We start from the raw sequence: 26,275 nt of genomic DNA, 5'->3' as shown, positions 1-26,275 counted from the left end.
ACAGGAAAGGTCTCCCATGCCTGTCGCTGGCTAGTGTTGTCACCAGACGCTGCATCGCTGTCATAACACAGCACACCACAGTAATTGTAGATTTCACAGCACTCAGCGCTCCCCAGTACGCCGTATGACTCCAACAGGATGTGACAGGCCAAGACTCACGCCGGCGCTCGCGTCCGCACACACACGCACTCGCTCGCCTTGTTCCTTGTTCCTTTTCCCGTGTTGTTGTTGGCCTTCGACACGTGAAAACACTCGATCTCCCTCTTCGAGCGCACAGGTTGTTTTTTGTTTTTTTTCTTTCCCATTCCGAGTGTTTCTGCGTACATTTCTAGACTCGTGTGCGCCCCAAAAAATATGACCCTTACTCACCGGTCCAGCAAGCGTCTCTCTCAGCTTTGATCAGTGATCAAACCCCTGAATCAAGACAATCTATACAAGTACAGATGGTCAAGAATACCTTTTTATTAAAGGAAAATCCTAATTATTATTAGTAATATTTTTGCATCACTATGTAATATAAAATGTTTTTTTAATTGACTTTGCTTTTATATGCTGAACATTTGAAGTAATTATTGAATCCTAGTATCTATTGAGGACATACAAATAAATTAATAAAATTGTGAATAGAATAGAATATCGTTATTGTCAAAGTACAACATGTTTGGGACGGTCTGTACAATAAAGTCAGTTTTGCACAACAATATAATATACATATGTATGAAACAAAAATGTAGGATTCAAATAAATAAATAATATTAACTAAAAAAAAAAAATGAATGGATAAATAAATAAAATAAGAACAACCAATAGCACATTACATTATGTATAAAGATAAACACAAGTACCATTTATTAATTCACATTACATTGTCATTCATTTGCATTTTTATGAATTGCATATACATTAAAAAAACATCATGATTGGCGGGTCATTGCACGTCAAAATGTTTGACTGAGCAGATCCTGATGAATTTTGACGGCCTGTAAATAATTTAACTTTGTTAATATATTATATTTACACCACCAGTCAATACTAATGGTGTTATTTTGTCACATAACTTTAGAGCTAACGGAGAAAAGCATTATAATTTCATACATATTTCATATTTTATTCACAGAATTATAATAAATGGCGTCTATTTTCTAGTCTAATCTTTTTTCTTCAATGTTCGTCTTTCTCTGGTTTAAAAGACATTCTGCTCTCGGCGAGACAGTTGGGATCAGTGAGCTTAACTTGGCGTCGGACACTTAATATCTGACGGAATTTATTCGCTTGAACTTCTAGTCTTGTGTTGTGGTGCTGATCCAGATTCAATAAATACAGAACAACCCATCATCGAGAAGATATAAATGGCTTAAAATGGTCCGTTATCATTTTGTGGATAAACAGCAACATGACGTTCTTCTCAATAATGTTTTTTACTTATTGTCAAAGAGGATTTGATGGAAAACATGCCTAAAGGTTGTAAACATACAAGAGTCTTCCGTCCACTTTTTTGCTTTCACCGAAGCCTAATTGTTTTCTAGGAAGCAGCAACGACATCAGTGCGTTTGAGGAACAACTCGGTTATTTAAAGTTGAAATCACTCGGAGCAGCTTGCTGAAATGTCAGGGCGATACATTCTCCCCGGTGGCGAGAACGCATCCGCCCCTTGGTTTAAAGAAGCGCAACTGAATCTCTCTGATTAAAGAGGATGTTTTCTGAACATTTCTCTGCACGACTAGTTTGGTATATCTGGAAAAATATTGTCTCTCTCTATCCCGATAAGAGTCTCCACGCTTTTACACTTGCAGTGAACGCGACCTTCCCTTGAGCTCAGATGTCTGTGACAAACTGATTCCGACGGCGGCAAATTTGTTCGGCAACAAGCTCGGTATAGTCAGAGAATTCTCTCAAATCGCTGTCGGAGCCCGTGGACTGTCCGGGCCGGGAGCTCGCCCTCGTTCTGGGACTTGAACCCAACAGCTCCCAGTCAAGTTGTGGGTTTGGATCGGGATACAAGGGCTTCTGGCCGGCTGCCACGCTGTGACAGCGAGCACTGCTGGGAGCATTTGTTACCAAATCAACTGCACAAACGCTCGGAAATGACTTATTCTGTCCAAGCAACTCTTTTAAAATAAACACATTTTTTAATTAAAAAGCCAATTATTACATTTATGACACTACACAGTCTCAAATAGTACGTCAATTAAAGTTCTAATAGAACTGGAAGTTTATGACCATTTTTTTTCTCTAGAAGTTCCTTATTTTATATTCACCATCTTTACTATATCAACATGAAAAATGTATCTGTATCTAGTTGACGCCAAGATTTTCTCTGTCACTATCAAGAGTATTTATATCCAAAAATATATATGGCATCGTGTCGTATATACTGATGCAAACCATGGCTGACATCTGCAACAGACGTGCTCGAAATGATTTTGATCAACATTTCAATTTTACAATGTTCGTACATGAGATGGTGGCGTGACCACAAATGAACATTACAATTCTTGACACTGAGAACATGCTAGTAGCTCTTTCTACCTTTATTTGCATTTTACCAGTTGACATAAATAAAGTTAAAACATTCTACTCGTCACAGTCTTATTTAAGACGCGATTCCTGATGTTTGCCTTTTTGTTTTCCCTCTTTTCAGTCATGGAGAATTCTGCTCTTCGGGACCCTGAATGTGATCTGTACCGGCTGTCTGCTCATGTGGTGCAGCTCCACCAACAGCATGGGTGAGTGTGTACACGCTACCGCACTCGCACACTTTTAGACACGGAAGGCGACTTTCTAGAGTGCGTTAAAAACGGATCCAGTCACATTAACCTGCACCAAAACGGCTACATTGTTGCTCCTTAACTTTGGAACCATCTCTGTGTTTGATGATCTACTGACTCCTGAAGAAACGTCTCAAGACATTTTTATTCGTGAAGATTTTTCCTTGATTTTCTGAGACTCCTGTGTTGTTCTCTGTGTTATCTTGACTTCTTAAGTATATATTTTATTGAGTTTTGTTTTGATTGTTTAAGCTCTTTGTGACCCTGGTCTGGAAAAGCGCTCTATAAATATAAATTACTCACATTCATACACAGGTACACACTGTAATCCAGTATGATTTTTCTGTTTTAATCACCTCAACAGGAAACACATTTCACTCCATTCTTGGTGAAAGGAATGATGATACTTTAATCCTTCAACAGTTACCTTTGTTGTTGTGTCTTGTTCCGTACTTTCTTCATTTTTGCAGTATTTAGTTCCACAAAAAGGAACGTCTTGCAACTTTATCTGAACCCCTGCACTCCTCACTGAGGCAACACTCTTAAAAAAAAGCTGTAGCGTTGGGTGTCGTTCAGACAGGAAGTTTATGACTGAATTATTGAACCAACAGGGGAAGGTGACACCGTTGTCAATACTGGGCCTCAGTGAGAACAACGGAGACGGCGACGCAGCCTAAATGGTGCCACTCGTGTTACCCCCCCGATGCTGAGATTTGTTACTAGAAATGTGCCTCAATACCAGGCTCTCGCACGTCAAATATTGTGTGCGTTTGTAGCACAACGTAGACCAGATTGCAGCAACTTAAGTCAAGTTGAACCTGATGCAACCCTTGGGAAAAAGACTGTTTTTATAGAATAGCTAGATATCAACAAAGTTGGTTGTGAGTGAAACTGCAAAGATTTCTTCTTGAAATCAATGTTGGTGAACTCTGACTGGTCCGATGAGATGTCATCCGTCACAAACTCTTGATGGCAAAAGATACATTTGTGTAAATGCCACAGAGGAGGAAGATCTTTGGGGTCAGGTTTAACTATTGGCCTCTTTTTCTCAAGAGGAATGTTTTTTTACATCGCCTTTTGACACGATACGGTGTAGTTCACAGGTGTCAAACTGGTCCAGAAAAGGGCAGACATGGTGCAGGTTTTGGATCATCCAACCACTCAAGTACATATAGTTGAACCAATCAGGCGTCTGGAGACGGTAATCAATTAATTGTCAGTCAGGTGTTGCTTGTTTAAGCCTGATTCGATAACTCATGTGTGCTTGACTGGTTGGAACAAAAACCTGTCTCGGCCCTTTTCTGGACCAGTTTGACACCCCTGGTGTAGTTTGTTGTGTTCGTCTTCTCCTTCATCAAAGAAAGAACAAGACTTTCGGTAAAAAGAGACGGTCATTGGCTAGACTAAGGGTTTTATTCACATTTTGATCATTTCTTTTCATTCTTTAAGGCACGCTTTAACATAATTATCTCAGTTTTCCTTCACCAAACTCCAGTTTTACTCTTATTGTTGGCGTCCATCATCATCTATATTCTTATCTTGGATAAGATAAAATAAGAATATCTGATGACAGACATAAAACTGCAGATCTTTGCCTAATCTTGATTCATGGATTGGATTCTGTAGAAATGTGTACAACAAACGCCTCTCGGGGGCTTCAGCTTTAAGTTGACGTGAACCGTTGTCCACATACGCCTGCAGCCCCCGCCCGTCTCCCTCCACATGTCTATACTATGTTCTAGGGGAGGACGCCACATATGTACATACTGTGCACACAGACGGACACGCCTCCCTGGCCCCATTATCTCATGACCAACAGCTTAAGTGACTAGTACGTACACATACTATACCACACACACACACACGCATACATGCAGCAATCTGGCCTCATCTCCTTCACTTGGCTGTCAGTTGGTTTGCAAACATACATGTGCACACACACACAACCCCCCCCCCCCCCCCCCACACACACACACACACACATATGATGCCTCCCTGGATTTGCTTAGGCGGTTAACCCTTTCTTGACCCGTGAATCGTCAAAAAGATAATCAGAGTTGTGGAAGATCGTTCCTGATCTCATTTCTGTACGTGTGTGTGTGTAAACATATTGTTCCTGGTGTGTTTCTATAGATTGTCCATACATTTTTCCAGATGGATAATTGAGGCTTGATTTGTTCGTCTGTCTTCACTGTGAAGTTTCTGCTAAAAGGTGTTTTTGTTCATATTTTCATGCGTCTTAGATGACATCGTATAGAAAATACCAATTTAAAAAAATGAAAAAGACATTTCCGTTTAATTATTAGAACACACTTGAGGTTAATCAAACAACAAGAACAATTTAATTTAATTTGGTTTTCTTTTGAGCTACATAGTATAATTGTGTAGCTGAAAACCATTAAAGGTAGATCGCCAAGTCATATAAATGTGTCGATACTATAAGAGTGTTTTGATAATAATAGTAATGATAAGAATGATAATGTTTGTTATTAAAGCATCTTATAGACTTGCAAAAGTGTCAAAATAATGTCAGAATTAAAAGCAAACATGATAGAAAGAGATTCTGCGAGTTAATTAAAATAAAATGCAAATTAAATGACGGAAAGAGGCTAAAAGCCAACGAGTGAATCCAGTTAAAGGTCCACGTAATCCATAATATTACTTGATCAGATCTGCACTCCATTAATACGCCTGCTGAGTGAGACACATGGACAAGATTAATGAATGGCATGACCCATTTCCCACAAGCAGATGACCATCGGTGCGTGATGTTTCACATAGGAGTGGGCGAAACGTTCATGACATGTAACAGTAGTGTAGAGTCGATGTGTTCAGGTGATGATAGGATCTGTAGATGAAAATATTTACAATTTGTTGGGGGGGGGGGGAATAATCCTATCCAACTATCTGTGTATGCGTCACAGTGGAATTCCAATCTGTACTAGAAGAGATTGGAATCCTACTACTGTATTGGGATCTGAATATTGGAATTCCAATCTGTCCAAGGACAAATGGGAATTCTACCATGACAATCTCAAATTCTAATAGGAGAAATTCGGATTACATCAAAATGTTTTAGAAAATGGACGCACCTAAAGTTTCAGCATACATTCACCTACATTAGTAGGTAAGCCTACATTCGCCATTACTTTTCTAGGTGAATGACTTGATATTTTAATATCTGATAACCCTTCTGTCAATACACATTGTAACCATGGGGACAGCCATCTGGTCCAGGTCATAGACCTGATTCATTCGGACCATTGCGGGTTGTCCCATGATAGATTGGAATCAAAATTTGTCATAGGACAATACGTAATTAAAATACCGTCAATCCAATCTATTTCCATGGTGTTAATGTAAAGGAAACGACAATATTCTTACAAATCATGATTTTATTCAGAATCTACACGTACAGATTTGAATCTGAAATTATATATCTAAGCTCCTTTATTTCTAGTGCTATTAAATTGTACAATTCTGAGTTCGGGGGCAGGAGTGGAGCGAAAGTATCATGATGTTCTGTTCTTTGTTTGTCTTTGTGTCCTTTGTCTTTGTTATTTTTCCTTGATCTATGTTCTTTATCTTTAGACTGAGATTGTATCATCTTGTTCTTTCTCTTTATTTCTCTTTGTTCTTATTTTATTTGTATTTATTTTTTATGAATAATTGCTGTATTGCTGTGACTAATTGGAAAAAAAACAGGTCAGGAAACCTCCTGAAGGATCAATTAAGTTCTACCTAAGCTAACCTAAGCTTCTAAATCTCTAGCAATACAATTAAGAATGATCATTTTTCTACATTGGAATTCCAATCTGTACTAGTAGGATTCCAGATCCTACTGGATTCCAATCTGTACTGCGACATATACATGGTTAACGTAAACACCCACTTTTATTGTAAAAAGTAATGCTTTAATTGTATTTGACATCATCTCCCAGCAGCATTGAAAATGCATCTATTAGAACTGAGATTGAATGCATGGATCACATAGTCGGTGGATACACACACATGAATTAAAATGAGTTTGTATTAACTTTTCTACTGTTAAACGTCTCAGACACGGATACATGTATGTTTGTATCCGATTGCTGCTCAAGCAAAGTTGTTGCAATGTTGATGAAATATAATCTGATGTCACGATAAAAGTGTGTATCAAATTGTGCAGTGTTTACCAGTGTATCGGCTTCCAGTCCTGACGCGCTCGAGTCCGCTTTGTGTTTCCTGGTCCTGAACTCCAGACACACACGGACACGCTTGCTTTCCAGGAACACTTGTTTCCATTCTTCTCGCTCAGTTACTCGCTTCTGGACAAAAACCAACAAAGACAGCCCGGCTCTTTGTGTCACTTTAGCGCTTCTCTTTTAGTGACACACACACACACTTCAACTCACCTCTGTGTCTTCCATGTCCCAGCTCTGTACACACACACACATACACACACACACTCCTACATGCTGATGCACACTGTGGTGTTGGATTTATTTAACAAGGTGTAATGTTTGACTTTTAGAATGAAGGGGTAAAAACGCTGCTTGGCAAAATGGAATAATTCTTATTTTATACAACTAACTGCTTTTTTCCCCCCATGATCTTTATTTTTGATTTTAAGTAAAATACAAATATTTAACTATTTGTATTTTTTTTACTGCATAAGCTGTCTTCTGTGATTGATGAATGGTTGATGTATTTAAGTCATGTTGTGTCCGGGGATTGTTTAGTTGTAGGAAAATAATCAACATTAAAATTGAATTTTTTAAACTATTTTTTTTCAATAGCTTGTAAATTAAAGTATCCAGCTAGATGGACCAAATTCCAATTCTTTTGTTCTTTAATCATGATGAAATAAATAAGAAGTTGAATTTTATACGACGCTAGCTGACGGTCGCCTGCATCAGTATCCGTCTGTGAATGACGACCCGAGTGTGTGTATTTGTGTGTGTCTATGTGATGGTGTTTTGAGAGTAAGAGCAGATTCCAGCTGTTTTTGGCCAAAAGCAATGAGGAGAAACCAGGTCAAGTGTTTCTGCACAGTTGACTGTACACAGTTCGTCTTTGCATCACGCTGGGAATATTCACTCAGCTGTTCTGTGATGACTCGACTCAGCCTCACTTGAGCAGTTTTATTTACGTCAACATCTCTCCTGTATATACAGTATATACTGCATGTATAATTATCTCTTCTGTATAACATGCAGGCTACTACTTTTAAGTTTAAGTTTTAGGCTTCCAAAGTTACTATACCATCTTCGTCATCCTGCCTCTTAACAGCTGCTTTTTTAGTATTTACTATTACTATTACTTTTTATTTATATGTAAAATTACAATTTTATTTAGGATTTTTTTGGGGGGATTTCAAATCATTTTTTTACCATTGTTTTTTTATGGATTGTAGTTCAATAAAGTGTATTTAATGTAAACAAATTCCTTTTTTTTTTTTTTTTACAATCAACATGCAAATATTTACAGCTTTTTTAAATTATTCGTGTTGCAACTAAACTTCCGGCTGCTAGATTACGTTCTCTGAACCTAAAGCAAAAATAAAAATATATCTTCGTTCCTACAGTATTGCAATATATCGTATAGTTGCCCCTGCATGGTTAAAGGTATCGTATCGCCTGATTGTTGCCAGTACACACTTCTAACTTTCTTTCTTTGTAATTTATTAAATTTGTCACTCTCAATCCGTGTGTGTGTGTGTGTGTGTGTGTGTGTGTGTGTGGTGTGCGTGTAGTTTGTCTGGATTTTTGTTTGTTTTCCCCCTCGTTTGTCGTCAACAACAAGTCTCACTCCACTGTTGGAACAAACAACAGATATTCATGGTACATATGTGTGTTGGTTGTGCTTGTGAGCGTTTGTTTAAGATGTTTTTAATATAATACATTGTATTATTCCTGTGTGTGAGGGAGTAATTCTCAATCCTTTAATTTCTACATGTCCAGCTGTAAATGGGAAAGGCCAAAAAAATACAGTGTGTGTACAATACGTCAATATTTTAGATGGTATTTGTTCTTTCTTTGTTCTGATAAAAACACCAAATGGAAACAAATTAGTTAAATGTGTTTATGAAAAGCTGGACTAGGCAGCAAAACAAACAGTTTACGAGCCTGTAAAATAAATTGAGTTTTTTTTTTTATACCTTTGGTTAACTATTTAGTTTACATATCTACTGTAGTTACGGTAAGTGCAGTAGTGTATTAGTACAATGGGCATCTCTGTTGTACTATATGTTTTCACAGTTTTATTTTATATATTCATTCAATTAAGTAGAAGTATACTTGTTTTTATCACACCATTTCCTCTTTTTTTCTGAGTCAATATACAGTATACTGCTAAACGATGTAATCATCTTTCACAATTATATTATTATATTATGCTTTTGTTGCATTTTATTTACAATTTGAAAAACATTTGTTAAAATGTCCATCTGTGGTTGTGTGTGTATAACTGTCTCGTGACTGCCACAAACAACAATATGTTGCAAGTCATTGTAAAAGTTTATATTTGTTGAGAAAAAAAAAAACAAGACGACAAAATATCCGATGGTATCGAACCGTCATGGCACAGTCTGTCCGGATGAAACCGGAGCGTGGATGAGGTAAACTTGTCTGGGAATTCAGCGGCAGCTGCCAGAGACACGTTAAACCGAGGAGCCTCCTGCCCCGACCCCACCTCTGTGCCGAGCCCCGGCCCTCGCCGGACCCCCCACGGTTAATAAATCAATGTAACCCTATCCCTGGGATAAAGCGCTGATCAACTGTCCAAGAGGCCAGCGTGCCAGAGGAGAAGGGATGGGTCAACGGGGATTAATCTTCTGGATCAATTAACTTATTTGTTATAATGCGAGGGGGTGTTACTCGTCAGGGTTGGTTAAAGATTCACTGTGGAGCATTTTGATCATGTAAACTGTATTTAATGGTCTTATCATATGGTCCGTTTGATGCTTGCGTCAAGAAGTGTCGCGTCATGTCTCTCGCCCGGTGGTCACCGGAGTGAGTGTATCATGCCGACCTCCTCCTCCACCTCCTCCTCCTCCTCCTGATCATTCAATCCTTCCTTTGTTCCTCCACCTCTGGGATCTCACTCACCGCAGCAGTTGACGCGTTCGATAGAAGCTTTTAGTTTTCAGTCAGCAACAGACACACAAGACGAGCTGCCATCAAACACCTGTGTGTGTATGTTTTGCACGTCTCGCGTTACTGTTTTACCAGAGACGGTTGGATGTGGTTTGCAGCTCCATCGATGATCACTTTAAATGCACTGATCAGCAATTTTATCATAACCTTGTTCGACCTTATGTTAAGATACATGGTCTAAGCTACTCTAGAAAATGGCCCGCTGTTGATTATCGTCTCGCCCGGTTCTGTACCCGGGCTGTCGGATATTTATGATGCAGCAAGATTGAAAGTCCGACACTATGGAAGGTGACTGCCGCGATAATGTTGCTTTCATACATTTGTTTTGACTTTCAAAACACAGTTCCAGACATAAGTAATATCCCGTCCGGTGTGTTTGTTTCTCTGGTATCTCACACACACACCCACACACACACACACACGTGTCCTCTGGGTGTCAGTGTTTGTAAGCAGGAGATTTATAAGAAAATTGAAACCTGTGTGTAACCGTGTGCGTCTTGTTTGTGTGCTCGCTGTAAACCCATCCCAGCTGAGGGATGTGAAACTTCAGTCGGCGTATTGAGCGGCTCCGGTCCGTGTCGGGGTCACTGTGATGTCAGCAGTTGTATTATTATTGCTTTTATTGTCTGCTGCTTTGAATTCAACACAACAGTGCAACATCAAAACCCATCGATCGGGCGAGAAGATCTTGTAACGCTGGCAAATCTATAAACCCAAAACCACGTGAAAAGCAAAAAAAAGACATTATGTGGTCGTCCAACAGTATTCAATAGAGCTTCTTGTAGTGTTTTTTGCCTTTATTCAAAGTTAATGTTTATTTAAAATATGAAACTTAGACAGAAGTCTGTGTAGAATTCTAACTAAAGCTCATCCTCTCCGGTAAGGGCTGCTTAGGGATACTGTGGAGAATGATCCGTCCCAAAGTCGAACCTCTATTTCAAGAGTGTCAGTGTGGTTTACTTCCTGGTGGAGGAACTGTGGACGTTTTTTTTTTTTATCCTTGGCAGGATCTATGAAGGTTCATGGGAGTTTGAGTTTTCTAGGAGGACACTGGGAGTCGTTTCCAGACCAAGTGAAAGACATGGAAGAATGCTTCCAGAAGGTTGAAAGATGCCAGAGCAGCTGTACTAGTTTGATTCTGTCCTGAATGACTGAGCTCATCACCTTATCTCTCATGGAGAGTCCAGACGCCGTGCATTGAACGTCGTCCACAATCTTTAAATCACAACCAAAGTTTTGTGTCTGTAGGAATTAGGGCTGCAGGATATTGGAAATATGTGCGGTATTCGATAGAAGTATCGTGAATTGCGATATCGATATTAATGCGGTATTTTTCTTTTACCTAAAAATGTAGCCGTCTGCACGATACTATTTCTCTTTCGTTTATTTTTCGTGCTTCGGTGTCGACATGATCAGAGAAAAATATCACTTATAACGCTCAGTTTCACGGGACTTGCATCAGTTTCCCACGAAACTGAGTGACATCAGAGAGGAGCCGCCGGCGCGTCACCAAATGTATAAATGACCTGATGCTAACAACTTAGCATACGGTGAAGACGGACAGGTTTGTTTGGAAGTTCACGATCTTATAAGAAAACAACTGAGACGAGATGAAAAGTTCTTACCATATGTTGCTTTAACAAAGGAGGTTGAAAGAGACGAGTGACTGGATCACTAGTGTTTGACTAGATCAGAAGTTAGTCTTACTTCCTGGTATATACTGAGCTGCACTAAGTCAGCGCGCCGGCAAGACGCGTCACCATAGCAACCGAGCCTAGCGGAGAATGTGACACTGATTGGTCAAAGTGCGGATTTAAGAAATGCTTGATTTATACAATAAAAATATATATAAATCAACGCACATATATTGATATGCATATCGCACGTGCCAATATCACGATATATAAGACCTGATGGAGGACCTGTGTCGATGTCGCACTTATATTCCCTCACTCGTTCCTAACTTTCTGACTGAGCCTTTTGACTCGGATTTAGCTTCATTTTCGGTAACAAATCCACCCAATAAGGACTTAAGTGGACTCCCATGTCTCAGTCGTTTGTGAGAGACTTGAAACCAACCAGTGCTACGCCACATCTAGAATAGCCACCTCTTTATTTTCTCAAAAGAGCTGTGTGAAGGTTTCTCAAGAGGACCGCGACCAGACGTTCCTCGTCCGTGCAAGATGGATGGAACTTTGGATAACTTATCATTTATTCAAACTAAATCAGAAAGTAGACAACACTTGCTCCAGACAGGCTGGGATAAGATTTAAATATCATTCTTGAGCGTAGAAACACAATCACTAGGATATTTTTCATGTCTTCCAGATAAACATGAAAGTTTAATGAGGTGGATGTCACATGATGCCGAGGAGACGTGTTGTCCAGCTGGGTGATTCATCAACGATCTCGTGTCCAGCTCTCATATCGATGTTTTTGTCCACCAGGGTTTAGAGTTACCGATGTTAAACAGTTAATGGAGAACGGCAGACATTCGTGAGATTCCCGAACCCTGATATTTTCCCAGGTTTCTGTGTTGATATGAACTTTTGGTCTTTTGAAGACGTTTGCTGATCTGGTCGTCTAGATTATGTTTCACTGATAATATGCATCACGTAGATAAATGTCCGTCATCGTTGCCGTACAATTGTTGAGCCATTTCTCACCAATCAATACCTTTTTATCAGTAACGGGATGTTTTCATCCTCCGTGGCTTTCATGTATAAATGATAATTGATGTATTTCTATGAGGTTCAGAGTCATCGCTCATGCGAACAAACATTCATTAAACGTTGACTAGTTGTTTTAGAAACCAGGGTTTAGGCTAAAATTGTGATTTACAGCTCGATTCGATGAGTAAGTCGGAGCATTATCGGGCTTGTGGACACATGCGCGCTAGAAACGGCAGGAGGGCTGTATTGGTAAATATGTCGATAGATTAGTGGGTGGTCGTGGATGTATCAAAATACATAAGTGGACGAGGATAGCACTCATTGTGATTTGTTTTTTCCTTGGGTGAACTTCTATCTATTCCAGTGTTTAGAAACCCTCATGAGTACTGAGTAACGTTAATAAAGTGACTGTTACCAGGTGATGTTCTTCCATTTACTCAAGGGTAGTCCTATTCCAGTACCTTGATGATGAGTTTTTGAAGATCTCAGTGCTGAGAGACAAGCAATAATGCTATATATATATATATATATATATATATATATATGCTATATATATATATATATATATATATATATATATCTGAAAATAACTTGATGGTCAGAAGTGAAAATGGAAACATTTCCTATTAATGTTCTTTTCAGAAGAATTGTTGCAGCTAGCTTCTCAACCTCTTCTCATGTTAAAGATGGTCACAACTTCACAATTTTTCCAAGGTCTTTGCTTAACTCTCTAGTTTTACTTATAAACTGATTTTGCATTATTATGGAAAGCAACCTTTTGGACTTTGGAGCTTTTCCAGCTGCTGCATGATGCCTACGTCTGTAACCACCATTTCATATGAAAAAACGTGGTTGACGTCAGTCAGAGTAGATACGAAGATGTGTAGATCGATAAAATAAAACGAGAGATAAATAATTGCCAAGTTTTTTTTTATCTGCCTGCGGTCATATAGCAGTAATTCTTTTTGCTGCATCTCTGACTCAATTGCACTTTCTCTCCACTTCATTCTGGCAAACCGTCTGTCTGCCTCCATCTCTTGATCCGTCTGTCTGTCTTTCAATCATGCTCTTCACCTCTTTCTCCCTCTCTCTCTCCACCGGTCGTTGATCTGTCACTGTGACTCAGTCCTAAAGGTCTCCCTCCCTCCCGTCGTCTGGCCGCGGGCCTCGCTGTCAGGATTAACCGCTGTCAGGTTGGCCAACATGGACACCGGCGGTGGGGAAACAAAATGTTCTTCCCAGTACAAAGCTGCTCTGATCCGCTCTCCTCATCCCCTGCAGCAGAGCCTGATTACAGAAAGCTGCCAGCATTAAGGCAGACAGACAGGCTGGAAGACAGACAGCTGGGGAGAAACGGGACATGCTTGGAGGCAGACAGGAAGTAAGACGGTTAGGCAGATGGACAGTGGTCTTTTAGACGAGGGGTTTGATGTTGGCTTGTTGATCAACCAGTTAACCTCCTGAACTTCTCAGAACTTCCTCAGCTCATCTCTCGAACTCGCCGATTGGCTGAGACGACAGGCCTAGCTTGTTGTAAATACTTTGTACTGTAATATATTACATATACATGGTGAAGGATTCATGGGGACGCACGAATAAATCGACTCTCAAGGTTGAACTTGAGTCAAAAGACGATGTTGGGCTGATTCAGAGTTTTAAGCAACATAAACCAACACCTCACTAGTGCCTTTAAAGTTTTGAATATGAATTGTATGATTATATTTTGCACAACATATGATTTTCTTTGGACATTTTGCACAAAAAAGGCTAAAAGACGATTATTAAAGATGCTGCAGTTGATATTCAGATTCTGAAATATCTTGTTTGCTGATGAGTGAAGTGTCGTTGGTTATTATCATAATGAAACCACCTCTCAAATCAGTGCAGTATCAGCTTATGGCTTCTCTAACTATGTTTACATAGAGATGATAATCTGCTTTTCTTTGATCCTTGTCGGGGTTTCAATGTCTCTGGTGAAAAGTTTGCTTTTCTTGAATATTGTTGAATTACTTTAGATACCGTGTGTGACATTTAACTGCACAAATGTAATAGATTGTCATTATTTAACAGTATCATTTGTTTTGTCTCGTTTCAGCCTTAACAGCGTACACGTACCTCACCATTTTTGACCTCTTCAGGTGAGTCTTCGATACTCTAACTTAAATTGTGTTTTATCAAGACTGTCTCTAATTTGACTGCGCATCAAAGTGTTCTAACTAATCTTCCAAAGCCAGTTAAAGTTTGATTTCCGTCCTGCAGTTTGATCACATGCCTCATCAGCTCGTGGGTGTCGATGAAGAAAGCGAGTCACCTCTACTCGTTTGGGTAAGTCAGTGTGACACGAGTTCAGCCTCATTTAAACAAGAGAAAAGTATCATGTAAAAAACCCTTTAAATTACACAACATTGTGAACATTAAAAAACAAATAAATCATAATTCAAGAAATGTTTACTTTGTCACATTTAGATCCCTTCAAGATAAGTAATAATTCTGCATCAAAACAATAATAAATGCAAATTATGAACAATAAAATGTTTAATTTGCGTTCGATTAATCACATCATCTCCATCTGTATTCCTTTTTTATATATTACTACTGTTTCATTATATTAAAATAAACAAGGTTAATGGTTCAGTTATAAATCATTATATTCCTGACAGAGCAACACTGACCCTGCAGATTACAGGACAGATTACATCTATAAGTATATAATGACAGAATGTATACGTTTACTGTAGATCTCTCTCTCTCTCTACGCGCCATCTGTCTTTCTTTAGGTTCGCTCACACACACACACACACACACACACACACACACACATTCACTACTGTACAGATCGGCTGAGTGGCTCATAAACACACGCAGTGGAGTGTGTGCGTGCGTGTGCGTTTGTTAGCCTGTGTGTGTCAGTGGGCCAGTGTGCTAGTGAGCCACGGTGCCTCTGCTGCTCATGGTCGACCTCTGACTCTGAGGTGTGAGAGAGATGATGCTCAAGTGGAAATCTGCCTCTAAGCTCAGTTTTGCTCGGATTTTGCCCGAATGCGTTTGTGTCGTGCGTGTGTGTGTGGGTTTGTTATTGCGTGAGCGTGCGTGTGAGCGTGCACGTGAGGCTAAACAGTGGGAAATAGGAGGTGGAGTTTGTGTTTCTTTTCAAAGCATATGTTTTTTTTATTGTTGATGCGCTTTTAGGCACAGAAGAGCAGCTCAGCTGCAGATTGTGTCACTGAACCAGTCAGTGTTTGTGATGGATTTCACACTTGAGATCAGGCTTTTTATAATCCTCAGAATGACACCTTTTAACTTATTAGAATCTCTTTTAAACATGATTGTTTTTTTTGTTGGTAAACATGCTGTGAGGAAGGTGTGTCCAGTACAGTCCCAAGAAGTTCAGATTCAATGATTAATGCAGGTTGTCCAGTATTTCTGCCTTTTTTATTTGAACACTGTTTCTGCACTGCAGTCATTCACCACTAGATTATTGGTCTCATGCTGTAATCCAGTTGCTTAATCCAAAGAGTAACATTGCAGACTCTTGTTTCTGTCCTTTACCATCACTTCTATCCCAGCGAGGTACGAAAAGATGATTTGTTATCAACCTGTTCGCAGACTAGAAAGCGCTCCCCCCCCCCCGATTAGCATCAGGCTATCACCTGTCTGACCTCTGACCCCTGACCCAGCTGCCTGGGAACCGTCAGGTCAGAGCGAGGGTAAGCAGGGTTCAAGGAGAGGACACACAGAGGCCTGCATGTGCACGTGTTGTTTGTGAAGGAGCGAAATTAAACGGAAACGATGAGCAGATTATCACCTGCAGGTTAATGGGTCAGCAATGATTATAGGCGAGTGGAAAAGCGCACACAGCAGACACGGCGAAGGAGGACGACACTTTTCATGGATCATTTAGATTTTATTTTTCTCCACAGAATCAGTGAAACTTTTGTCTCTTCTTGACTCCTTTAAGAAACATCTTAAGACGTTTTTATTCGTTCAGGCTTTTCCTTGATTTTCTGGAACTCCTGTTGTGTTATCAGTTTTATCTTGATCTTTAAAGTATATACTTTATTGAATATTGTTTTGATTATTTAAGCGCTTTGTGACCCTGGTCTGGAAAAGCACTATACAAATAAAAATTACTTACTTACTTACTTACCTCCTTTAAGAAACCTCTTAAGACATTTCTATTTGTTCAGGCTTTTCCTTGATTTTCTGGAACTCCTGTGTTATTCTCAGTATTATCTTGATCTTTAAAGTATATACTTTTTTGAGTATTGTTTTGATTGTTTAAGCGCTTTGTGACCCTGGTCTAGAAAAGCGCTATATAAATAAATATTACTTACTTACTTACTATGGAATTTCCTCAGCTTCAAAAGAAACGCAACAGATAGTCGTACACATTTGCTTTGATCTCTTTCACCATCAAAGAGAAATCATAGTACATAAGATTAAACATGGAGCACATCAAGAATTATATAGTTTTATACATGTTAATAATGTAAAAAAATACATCACAGATATCCCTGGCAAATTGAGCAATGTGGCTATTTTTTGGACTTAATATAAATTGATAAATTCAAAAATGCAGTAAGTCCCTCATCATGATGTTTTGAACTTATTACTTTATTAAGTTGCTCTGAATTCTGGGCGAACGAGAGGTTACGAGAGCGGAGTTCATTATGACGTAAATAATGGCTTCACTCCTCCTCCAGCCATCTGTAATCACGCCTCGCTTTGTTTATACAACAAGTCCGTTGGAGTGGGAGACTCCCAGGATTGATGACGCGCGGTGACAAACCTCAATGTGTGACCAATCACATCAACAAGATTTAATCTCTTATAATATTATATATTTCGATGAAAATAGAGTTTTGTACGAACAGACACACACTGATGAGTACATTATAGGTACAACATCACTTGAACTGACAAACAAATCAACACATTAGTTACATTTTAATAAATTATTTTCAAAAATGCTGCAAAAAATACTTAACACGTGATGTTTGAAAACTTGTACAACCTTATTTTTAATTTGTATTACATTATATGGTTTATATTTTCAAATACACATGAAAATAAGTGATTAATGCCAGTTTAAAATGTCTTTTATCTCACACACATTAATAAAATGTGTTTTTTGTTCGAATAGCGTCATTAGTTACTTGATGACGCTTAGGAAAAGTTTGCCCAAAATGTTTTCTTCTGTGGCAAGAAAGCATCATATCAGTGTCTTGACAGTAACTCAATCTGATGAAAGTCAGAGGTTTAGACAAATCTGCTCGTTCCATAGGATCTGACGGGACTGGCCCTCTAATGAAGAGGTCAGAGGTCAGCAACAGTTTCAACCGCTCTCGTGTCATTTCTGACGGAATTCTGAATTCTCATCCTATCCAAGATTTGTTTAACTTTAAGTGTAATAAATAAGTTTTCTATAATTATTTGGTATTAATAAAAAACAATATTTTATTTGACATCATTTTGTTTATTTGTATCGAGTCAAAAACATTAATTTGTTTTGAAAGAAAGTTACATTTTTCAAAATGAAAACATTCAATGAAAAGTTAAAAATATGTACTTTTAAGGTGATATTTTGTAAACATTTCTCAAACCACTTTGTCATATTTGTCTGTCAAGGTTCGAGCGGTTGGAGGTTTTGGCAGTTTTCGCATCTACCGTACTCGTCCAACTGGGGGCGCTGTTCATTCTGAAGGAGAGGTGAGTCCAAATTTCTCGCTCAAATCCTTCAGTGTCGTCGCACACAGAACATAATCAACTGTATGGAAACACAATAGATCCACAGTTACATCTGTGGCTCTGTCCTGCAATAACCAAACTTTAATTTTAATGAAAACTTATTTTTCTTTTATGTTAAAGATCAGAGAAGAGGTTCCTCTAGTTTGTCAGAATTAAAGCACAAAGGAAGGAATGTCGAGATGATTCCAAGGATCAATAACATGTTCAATGCAGTTTGAAAAATAGATGTTAGTCACAAGAAACTAATGTTTTTCTGCTCATTAATGGGCCTCGACTTCCTTCTCTAGAACAGCTACCGTCGGTGTGAGTGACGCTGCGTCTCACAGCTGTTGAGAAAGAATTTAGTTTTGTTCCTAAATTCCTCTCCGTTGTGTTTGAAAGAAAAAATGTTTTTAATTCTTGTCCTAAAAACATGTTCATTTCCTCACGTCTCACCTGAGCACCGTCGCTGACTGTAAGTGTTTTTTATTTTTGCCAGTGTGGAGCGATTCATGGAGCAGCCAGAGGTCCACACGTACGTAACACACACACACACACACACACACACACACACACACACTACACACTCCACACACCGCACACTAATTCCCCCTCCACATTATAAAATCATGATTTGTCATCGTCGTCTCCCTCAGTGAAAACACACATTCTACTGCCAGCTGTTGTCAGAACAGAACATCCCTGAATATTCGGGTCACTGCTCGTTGATTGACAGCTCCACAGGCAGGCTGTCAGAAAGGTCCCCTTTACACATGTGCACATGGCTTTGAATTGATATCTGATTTGAACTTGCTCCACTGGCTCCAAATTTGAATACAAACAAACAAAAACACTCACTTAACCGCGTCTGATTTTGACTCCAGTGCGTCGTATCCATGCAACAGTTGCATCTTCAAATTGATCTACAAGTCGATACTGTTTTGTGAATAATTTAGTGGATATTTTTTATCTTAATAGTAAAAGTAAACCATTCTAAATGTTTTTTTCCCCTAAATGCTCCAGATCAAAGTAGAAGAATATGTTTTCTATAATAAATTACAGAAAATTAAATAATTAAAATATCGCCTTTTGCTTTTGTCTCTGAACACCTTTCATACCTCTACCTAAAAGGAGTGTGTATTGGCAATAATCTCGCGATACGATACTTGACTCTGGTGTTGTGATAGTGTAGTAACAAAGATATATGTGTAGTATTGTCCAGTACTTGACTCTGGTGTTGTAGTATTTACAGACCACGTGACTCTTGACGAAGTCGTAACTGCTTTCAATTGTTTTTTAAAACCAAAATATGTCCAAACATCAGCTTTAAAAGCTACTGGAGTCACTGTATCCTCTCGTCCTCAGTCATCACCAGTATCTCACAGGATTTTTAATTGTTCTTTATAACTACGTAGCCTGTAATGACTGCTGCCATCTAGCAGTTGTTTAATTGCACAACACATATGAAAGAAGCGCTGTGAATATTTGTATGAAAATTGTAAATAAAGTTTAAGTAGATATTACTAGTTCAATATTATTGTTTTAAACATATTATTAACACGTATGTACAAAATACAATGTACATATTTTATTATCTCTTTTATTATTTCTCTTTTCCTTGCACTTTATTCTCATTGTGCTGTTGTAAAAGTGTGTTTCCCTTCTGGGGATGAATAAACGTATTCTATTCTATTCTATTCTATAATACAATGTACATATACAATATATATAAACCATCAAAGAACAATGATGGAACAACTGATTTTCTCAGCGCCTTCTATCAAACCCTCATCTACTGTCTAAAAGCAAATTAAATCAATTGTGATTTGACATCACAGACGGCGAGTAAATATACTTTATTGCATCTGTTTCCTGGTTTTCCTGTCCAGTAATTCCACTTCATTGTGGGCACAAATCTTCGTACCCAGGAGAGCGTGATCGGGTCAGAGCTGCTTTATTAATCCTGTTTTCTGTGCACCCAAATCGCTTTTATCTCGATAAAGACTGAAAATCCGAGGGAAAAACTCTGAGTAGTATTTTGAATATTTAAATGCCGCTGGAGAGTCTTTTCCTTTCTAAATTAGTTTTTAAATTTCATTTAAGAGAAGGAGAATGTTTCTCTCATCGACTCCCCATTATCAAACAGATTAGTGACAGCTTTTTAGAACCTAAAACACAGCGCGACTTAACCACGTCTCCAGTGACAAGATTACCCACCGACGCCGCCCCCCCCCCTCACCTCGCTTTTGGTCTCTCCTTTAACGTGATTGGACGGCCTGAAGGAGGCGACTGCTACTCGGAGTGACAGGTGTCTGCTGGGTAAAGAGGCCGACACAAACACACTCTCCCTCACTCCGTCCCCGTTATCTCTCTGTTGCGAGCGCCGTGGAGTTGAGAGGCATTAAGTTGGGATCTATTAAGACCTGCTGACATGCGGCCCCTCGACTCCCGCCGATTGTTTGGACCAATTATGAGTCTCTTAAATGGACCGTCCCGGGTGACCTGTGGGGTTTTTATGAGTGCAGGTGTAAAGTGTGATGGGGATTTGATGTTTGTCCCAAAAGTTTGTGTTTAAAAATATCCATTTTCACCTCCATGCCAGGTTTTATGATCTGATTTTTTGAAGCAAGTAGATCAATTCAAGAAACAATTAAATCAACACATTAGTTGCATTTTAAGTGTTTTAAATCAGGAGTTTTAGACTAGATGACACAAGGGGCCAAAAACTTTTAGCAGAAAAGTGTTTTTTAGCTTAATTATCTCAGTGTTTGTTCTCTTTTTACAGAGCCCCGGATGTGACATAGTAAAAAACAAAAAATAATTTGTGGCTACGAATGATTTATCTGGGTTTGTTCACCAAGATAAACAAACCAAGCGCACCTTCACTGGAACTCACAACCAAAGTCTTCCCTGTTTCAAAGTTCGTTCTTTATAAATATTATAAAGATTTCTTACATTAACCATGTCATATCTCTCTTCTAGTCCAACAAATGGTCATAATATTATGGTAGTACATTATACAGAGTAAACTCTCTGGTGACAATAATGTGAGAAAATAAATGATGTCTAAACAAAAAGCAGAAAATGAGAGCCTATTTTATAATTTATATTTATCCCTCAAAACAATGTCTCTTATTGAGACCAATAACTATATACTTAATTCTCTACAGCACAATAAGATTTTAAAACCGGCATCCAAAAAATGACTATTAGCAAAGTCTTGAGGTAAAGTACTGTAGCTGTAGCCATTAGCTACACTGGCTGTTGACTTGAATGGGGTAAACTACCATTTATACAACTTAGAATTGAACCCCAGACTTGCATCTCATGAATGACCAGAGACCTTTTTAGCACCATGGACCCGTTTAATGTCTGCATTATTTCCTTACATCACATAAAAACAGAAAAAAGAAAAACTGGCACAACCTGAAAAATCTGAAAGCAAACTGAATAAAAATAGATTTCACTGTAGCGCTGAATCGGCAGAAGCCCTGGGCCTCGTTTACAGGTTTAATTTTTCAGTAAACTTGACCAAAATGACTGTATTAATAGTCAATACAGGTATAATCAATACAGGGCACACGGGGGTGCGATCGCCTCACAGTAAATAGTTGTTGGTTCATTTCCAGGTCTGGAGGTAGTCCACTTGTAGATCTTTCTGTGTGGAGTTAGTATGTTCTCTGTTGCGTTGGTTTTCTCTGGGAACTCTGGTTTCCTCCCACAAAAACATACAGAGGTTGATTGGGAACTTGGGGAAATTGTCCGTAGGTATGAGTGTGTGTGTGAAGGGTTGTGTGTCTTTGTGTGTCCTGAGACAGACTGGCCTCCAGTCCAGGGTGTCCCCCGCCTTTTCCCGTAGAATATGGGATCGGCTCCAGCCCCTCGTGACCCCCATAAGGGATTAAGCGGTAAAGAAAAGGAATCAATACGACTGAAAGTCAATTATTAATTTCCTTTTCTGTGGGACCTGATATCAAATGAACTAACATGAATTCTCCTGCATATTTCTGCACACATTGAAGTGTAACCTACACGCTGATGATCACAATCACACATTTGAGCCGTTCTGTCCCTTTTAAATGAAATAATAAGAATCATGGTTTTATTTTGAAAAAATCAGTTCAAAACCGATTTCTGTGCCCCTTCTGTCTGCAGTGGTCGCCTCCTGGTCGGGACGTTCGTGGCTCTGTTCTTCAACCTGCTCACTCTGCTGTCCGTCAGGAACAAGCCCTTCACCTACGTGTCCGAAGGTAAGAGAAACCTTTTCCCTTTGACGGTCCACGGTTACAGGAACATTAGGTGGACCAGCATGTTTATGAGGTAGACAACAAGGTTTTTTGTAAAAAGAACCCAACAGAATCTTTTGTGATCAGTGGTGCCTAATAATGGGTTCCACCACACTTATTTGTACACACATGTACAAACACACACGCTAACACAAGTGGCTGCGATTCTATTTGTGTTTTAGTGCTTCTCCTTTTGGGCAGTGGACAAATGCTAATCCCTGCTCCCTCGGAGACGCCGACAATTTGGCTTTTGTATTAACTTTTTGGATTATGGCTAAGAAATGAAGTGCTGGCTCAAGAATTTTATTGGATGAATCACAGATGGCATTTCAGGGGTCAGAGGTTAATCTTTTTATTCTAATTGGAGAAACCAGGGGTCTCTGTGGACTAGAAGGTTTGCTGCCTGTGCAGGACTAGATGGAGGGATGAGCTGGAAAGGAGTTAAAGTATCTGGGATCAGTCGGCAGTTTTCACATGGAAAGAGTCTCATGCATGAAGCGGCACCATGGATGGTATATGTATGGATATGTTTGCATCTGGCTCCTCCCATCTCACTTATGGTGTCACCAAAACTGTAAACTCCCATGATTCCTTACTAAACGCTGCTCTATTTATTGATGGCTGATGGTCGCTGCAATACTGAAGTTAAATTGTACCTTGTAAATGGTGTCACAACATGATATGGAGCTTATAATCCATGTGTTTGTTTCTTCTCGTTTAGACTATTGTAACAGTTTATTTTTATCTTGTCTAAACAAGAACGATCTGTCTCGCTTGCAGTTCATACAAAACTCAAAACTATAGCAAGAATTTTGAGCCGCTCTAGTAGAAGAACTCACATTTCCCTGATCCTTAAAACTCAGAATCTACTGATGGTTCCTGAACTTCCGGACCAGAGGAGAGAAATCCTTCCAGACTGTTGCTCCTAAGCTTTGGAACCATCTCTGTGTTTGATGATCTACTGACTCCTTCAAGAAACATCTGTGTTTGATGATCTACTGACTCCTTCAAGAAACATCTGTGTTTGATGATCTACTGACTCCTTCAAGAAACATCTGTGTTTGATGATCTACTGACTCCTTCAAGAAACATGTGTGTTTGATGATCTACTGACTCCTTCAAGAAACATGTGTGTTTGATGATCTACTGACTCCTTCAAGAAACATCTGTGTTTGATGATCTACTGACTCCTTCAAGAAACATCTGTGTTTGATGATCTACTGACTCCTTCAAGAAACATCTGTGTTTGATGATCTACTGACTCCTTCAAGAAACATCTCAAGACACTTTTATTTGAGCTGTTCCTTAACTTTCTTGTTGCTGCTGTGTTTCTCTATGTGTCTTGATCTTTTAAAGTATTTTAACTGTGTATTGTTTCGATTGTTTCAGCGCCTTGTGATCCTGGTCTGAGAAAGATGTTCACAAATAACTATTACTTACTTACTTGTGTCTGATTCTGTGTCAATAGTGATCGAAAGCTGTGATTGGCCGGCTGGGCGGCAAAGCCTTACGGGAACTGTTCAGGTCTGCATTACTTAATAGGGTTGTTGAGAGAGGGATGATGGCACCTCAGAAGTTCAGAGAAATGTTGTTAAATAAATGTTGTGAATTTTAGTTTAGTCTAAACAACATAAACCTGCTCCAGTATCTCAATTTTCTAGCAACGCAGTAACATTATCAGCTTTTAAAAAGCAAATTTATTTGTTATTTTACGTGTTACCAACTTGTTTATGAAAGCTGGTTTAAGTTTTTGAGAAGAAAAGTGCTCAAGGAACAAATTCAAATCTGATGATTAATATGAAAGTGTGCCCAGAAGATACTAAAAGAGGCTTTGTGTTGAAAATGTGTGACTTCTCTCGTGATGTGTTTGGACGACGGGCACGTTAATAAAAGCTGGTATCACATCAATATTCAGTGATTCACCTGAAGTTAGGAGCGAGCAGAGGCCGTTTTACATCATTAGTGGTTGAGGGATGATTAAGGAAGCAAAATACACACCCACGGTAACACACACGTATCATTGATACACACTCTTATGAAACAGACTCGAACACAGAGGGAGGGCGGACCGAGCCAGTCTCAACCGCAGGACATATTAACCTCAGCGAGACTCAGTCTGCGGCTAATAGAGACAGACTGCAGAGTGCTGCTCTCACACACACACACATGTATACACACACACACACACATGTATACACACATGTACACACACACACACTCGGACAACAGCATCGGTTGTGCGTGTTCGCTCTCTGAGGGTGATGTGAAGACAGTAACATACACTCATTACACATGTATGAAGTCTTAAATAGAACTGAACCAGAACTCTCTCTCTCTCTCTCTCTCTCTCGCTCTTCTTTCTTTTTGTCTACTTTAACTTTTTTATTTTTACCTTTTTACTGTTTGATTATTCCTTTATTTTCCTCGTGTCTGTCTCCCTTTTCACTACCTTTTTCTCTCCCATTGATGTACAATTCCTTAAATCTCTTCTCATCGTGGCCACTGCCTTTTTTTTTTATCCTCCACAACATTTTTAATCATTATTTTACAGTTAATATTTCCAATTCCTTTCATTTTTAATTTGATTCTATCCTTGTCTTTTAAACTGTTCCTCCTCTTTCCTTTTTGCAAAGTTCTTCCATCCCTTACTTCCCTGCCCCATGTTCTGTTCCTCCACTCCAGCTGACTCAATGTCTGCACCAACAGTCTCCCGATGAATGAGGTCAGAGTGCGTGTGTGTTTGTGTGTTTGTGTGCGTTTGTGTGCGCATGAGTGTGTCAGTGCGTCTGCTCCTTCGTTCGCTGCAGTCTCAACATCACTTAACATCTGACATTTTTTGTGCAGGGAGGGGCGGGGAAGAAACCACACACTCGGACACACTCGACTTTGAACGAATACACACACACTATCTGTGCCGGCTGCACATGGACACGTGCACATGAACACACACATGTGCCCGCACACACACACGCACACACACACACGCTGAAGCCATGTCTTTGATGGAGCGCGACTAAAAGTGTGTTACGCAACAGTGTTCCAGACAGTGGAAATGTATTGTGCCAACGGGGCAGCTGAGCAAGAGACGCATGAACACACACACATGCACGAACCAGCACGTGTATACACACACACACACACACACACACACACTGGCGTCTTGAACACACACATGCGTGCCCTCATCGCACACTGATCATAAATAAGTCACTGAATTCAAATGTTTGTTTAGACTGAATCATACTGCCAGCAAAACAAACAAAACCTCTACACACACACACACACACACACACACACACACACACACACACACACCGGCTGTGAGCAGAATAAAATGTGAAGGGCCTTTGACCCGACGCCATGCCTCCAGGACTCTGGGCGTCGTCAAACATTAAAGGTGGGACGAGGCACCGGGGCGGAAGAGTGCTTATCTTTTTTTAAAGATGAGTGGGCGATCCAGCACTCCTCGCCAAATGTATTTTTGGGTCGCGCTCGGATGAGGAAGGGTGACTGCACAGAGGGTTCTCTCCCAGTCACATTTTTGGCACGATCGAACGGGGAAACCTGTGGATCTCCGGGGAAAAAAAAGGAAAATATTTCAGCCGCACAGGATTTAGATGCAGTTTCTTCCTGAGAAACTTTCTCTAGTTAAACATAAAACCTATTGATACGTCTTTGTTCTGTTT

At 39.4% G+C, this 26,275-nt stretch overlaps 1 protein-coding gene across 2 annotated transcripts in view; it reads left to right on the top strand.

The window, feature by feature from the left end:
* Nucleotides 1–26,275, top strand: part of slc30a6 (solute carrier family 30 member 6) — a 47,176-nt gene that overhangs the window by 4,811 nt on the left and 16,090 nt on the right. For both annotated transcript variants that reach the window (XM_087802451.1, XM_087802450.1), the window contains exons 4-9: nucleotides 2,642–2,726; nucleotides 14,672–14,714; nucleotides 14,836–14,901; nucleotides 18,205–18,285; nucleotides 18,803–18,838; nucleotides 22,459–22,553. In XM_087802451.1, coding sequence (XP_087658577.1) covers nucleotides 2,642–2,726; nucleotides 14,672–14,714; nucleotides 14,836–14,901; nucleotides 18,205–18,285; nucleotides 18,803–18,838; nucleotides 22,459–22,553 — 406 coding nt within the window. The remainder of the gene's footprint in view (nucleotides 1–2,641; nucleotides 2,727–14,671; nucleotides 14,715–14,835; nucleotides 14,902–18,204; nucleotides 18,286–18,802; nucleotides 18,839–22,458; nucleotides 22,554–26,275) is intronic.

This window comes from Callionymus lyra, chromosome 11, assembly GCF_982586985.1.
Source record: "Callionymus lyra chromosome 11, fCalLyr1.hap1.1, whole genome shotgun sequence".
NCBI classification, from domain to species: domain Eukaryota; kingdom Metazoa; phylum Chordata; class Actinopteri; order Syngnathiformes; family Callionymidae; genus Callionymus; species Callionymus lyra.
This window is presented reverse-complemented; position numbering and strand designations above follow the sequence as displayed.